Source organism: Tupaia chinensis, unplaced genomic scaffold, assembly GCF_000334495.1.
Source record: "Tupaia chinensis unplaced genomic scaffold, TupChi_1.0 Scaffold000115_1, whole genome shotgun sequence".
NCBI lineage: Eukaryota > Metazoa > Chordata > Mammalia > Scandentia > Tupaiidae > Tupaia > Tupaia belangeri.
This window is the reverse complement of record NW_006159579.1, coordinates 2,949,151-2,951,259: the sequence shown is the minus strand read 5'-3', so window position 1 is coordinate 2,951,259 and position 2,109 is coordinate 2,949,151. Positions and strand designations below refer to the sequence as shown.

The 2,109-nt window shown below is 51.7% G+C and overlaps 1 protein-coding gene across 1 annotated transcript in view; it reads left to right on the top strand.

The window, feature by feature from the left end:
- FER1L4 (fer-1-like protein 4) overlaps positions 1-2,109 on the top strand; it is a 49,604-nt gene that overhangs the window by 42,390 nt on the left and 5,105 nt on the right. Inside the window, exons 38-40 of the mRNA XM_006144062.3 lie at positions 312-466; positions 1,038-1,198; positions 1,704-1,789. Of these exons, the coding sequence (XP_006144124.1) occupies positions 312-466; positions 1,038-1,198; positions 1,704-1,789 (402 nt within the window). The remainder of the gene's footprint in view (positions 1-311; positions 467-1,037; positions 1,199-1,703; positions 1,790-2,109) is intronic.

The window sequence follows — 2,109 nt, the reverse complement described above, 5'->3', positions numbered from 1 at the left end:
TTCCATGATTTCATTGAAGGGTCCCTTCTTCCAGTCATCAAGGCTCAGGCTTGGGAGTTGGGGTCTTGTAATTAGTAAGTCATTACTGCTTGGAACCTGTTTCCTCGTCTGTGGAATGGAGTTAATGGTATCTCCTTCACAGAAGTGACTGGCATACATCTTTGCCTCTCACTGATACCATAAATAAAAATTAGCCTATCAGAATTATGAACCTGGGTCCCATGTCTTTGAGGGTCTTCATCTCTTTTCCTGGGGCCAACTATGTCCACACGTTGGCCCCAGCTGAGGAATCTTCCTTTTCTGCCTACCAGAGATGGGTACAATGCCTGGCGTGATGCGTTCCGGCCTTCACAGATCCTGGCGGGGCTATGCCAGCGCTGTGGCCTCCCTGCCCCTGAATACCGAGCTGGTGCTGTCAAGGTGGGCAGCAAAGTCTTCCTGACACCGCCTGAGATCCTGCCTTCAGGTACCAGCCCTTCTCTGCTGGACGGGCCAAAGGGAGAAAGAGGGTGATAGAGCAAGGTACAGGACCCCCCAGGTACCCTGTCTGGCATGCCTCTCTGATAAAGCCCGCTTTCTTCAGCAAGCAGAGAGGGTGAGTTTGGTTGAATAAGAATGAAGTTTTTGGATGGCAGGGAGAAAATGGTCTTTGTTGGTGAGTATGAGATTTCCAAAGAGCAGAAAGGGGACCCCTCAGGGTCTTATTAAACCAAGGTCCCAGAACAGGGTAGCCCTAGAGCATCCCATACAACAGAATGTGGCAGTAGGACTGAGCTCATGGCTCATAAATGCCTGGTGCTCTATCTTTGAAACGGTCTGACCAAAGGCTGGTGCCCTCCAATCCCTCTGTCCCCACAAATATTGGCTATGAGGAAAGCTGTTAGAGCAGTCTTCCCACTTGTGCATGGCTGATGTGCCCTTCCAGGTGGCTTTATCCCACACAGCAGCTGTCTCAGCTTAGAGCTTCTATGGAAGGTAGAGGAGGAAGGGCGAGTTGGAACTGTGGAACAAACCCAAGCTCACAGTTCCTGTTTCAGGTAGTGGGGTCCCCAAGGAGCCAAGTGGGGCCTCTGAGGAAGCCCAGGCATTGCTTGTGCTGCGGCGTTGGCAGGAGATGCCTGAGCTTGGGATCCAGCTGGTACCTGAGCACGTGGAAACTCGGCCCCTCTACCATCCCCACAGCCCCGGATTGTTGCAGGTAAGGGAGAGCTCAGCACTCAACCCCAGAAGTCCCATGTGATCCTGGGCCCTGGGGCCCCCAGAGAACCTTTCCCCAAGACTTCCACCTGGGCACTACCCTCCCAGTTGTGACTCTGGCTCCTGATCCTGGTCTGGGGTATCCCCACTCTAGTCCTGGACCTCCATTCTGGCCCTGCAGGATCCCCTTGTGTTACTGGTCTAGACCTGAGGTCCCCAACCCGACTTCTACCCCAGATCCTAAGATCTGAACCTCCAGAGCACCAAATCTTACTTTTGATCTCAACCTTACAATTCTATGACCTCATCCCTTAGCTCCCAGCCTAACTTCCACCCTGGAACCACCCCCCCCCCACCATCATCAGGTTCCACTTTCATTATCATTGCTACCCTCTTGACCCCAGCTCTTTTCTCCACCTGGGGGGAAGGAACAAACTCTGGCTACAGGGCTGTCAGGGCACAGGGGAACTCTAGCAATACCTTCCAGCCTGGTCCTGTGCCCCCAGGGATCTCTTCACATGTGGATTGACATCTTCCCCAGGGATGTACCCGCCCCACCCCCAGTTGACATCAAGCCTCGGCAGCCAATCAGGTGAGAGAGTTTTGGCCTCTTGATCTACCTGTACAAGGGTCCTCTGAAAATCTAAGCCCCAGTGAAAAGCAGAGGGTGTTGACCACAGGACTTTCAGTCACATGAGTCACTAAATTATTCTTTTATTAGTAATTTTTAGTGTCTGTCACTTTTTTTTTTTTTAAGATTTTATTTAACTTTATTTACTTAAATTTGACCAGAGAGAGAGAGAGAGAGAGAGAAAGAGAGAAAGCAAGTCGCCAGGTCTGGGACTCAAACCGTGGCTAGCCATATGGGAGTCCAACGCCTTTAACCACAATGCCACATGCTGGCCCCAGTGT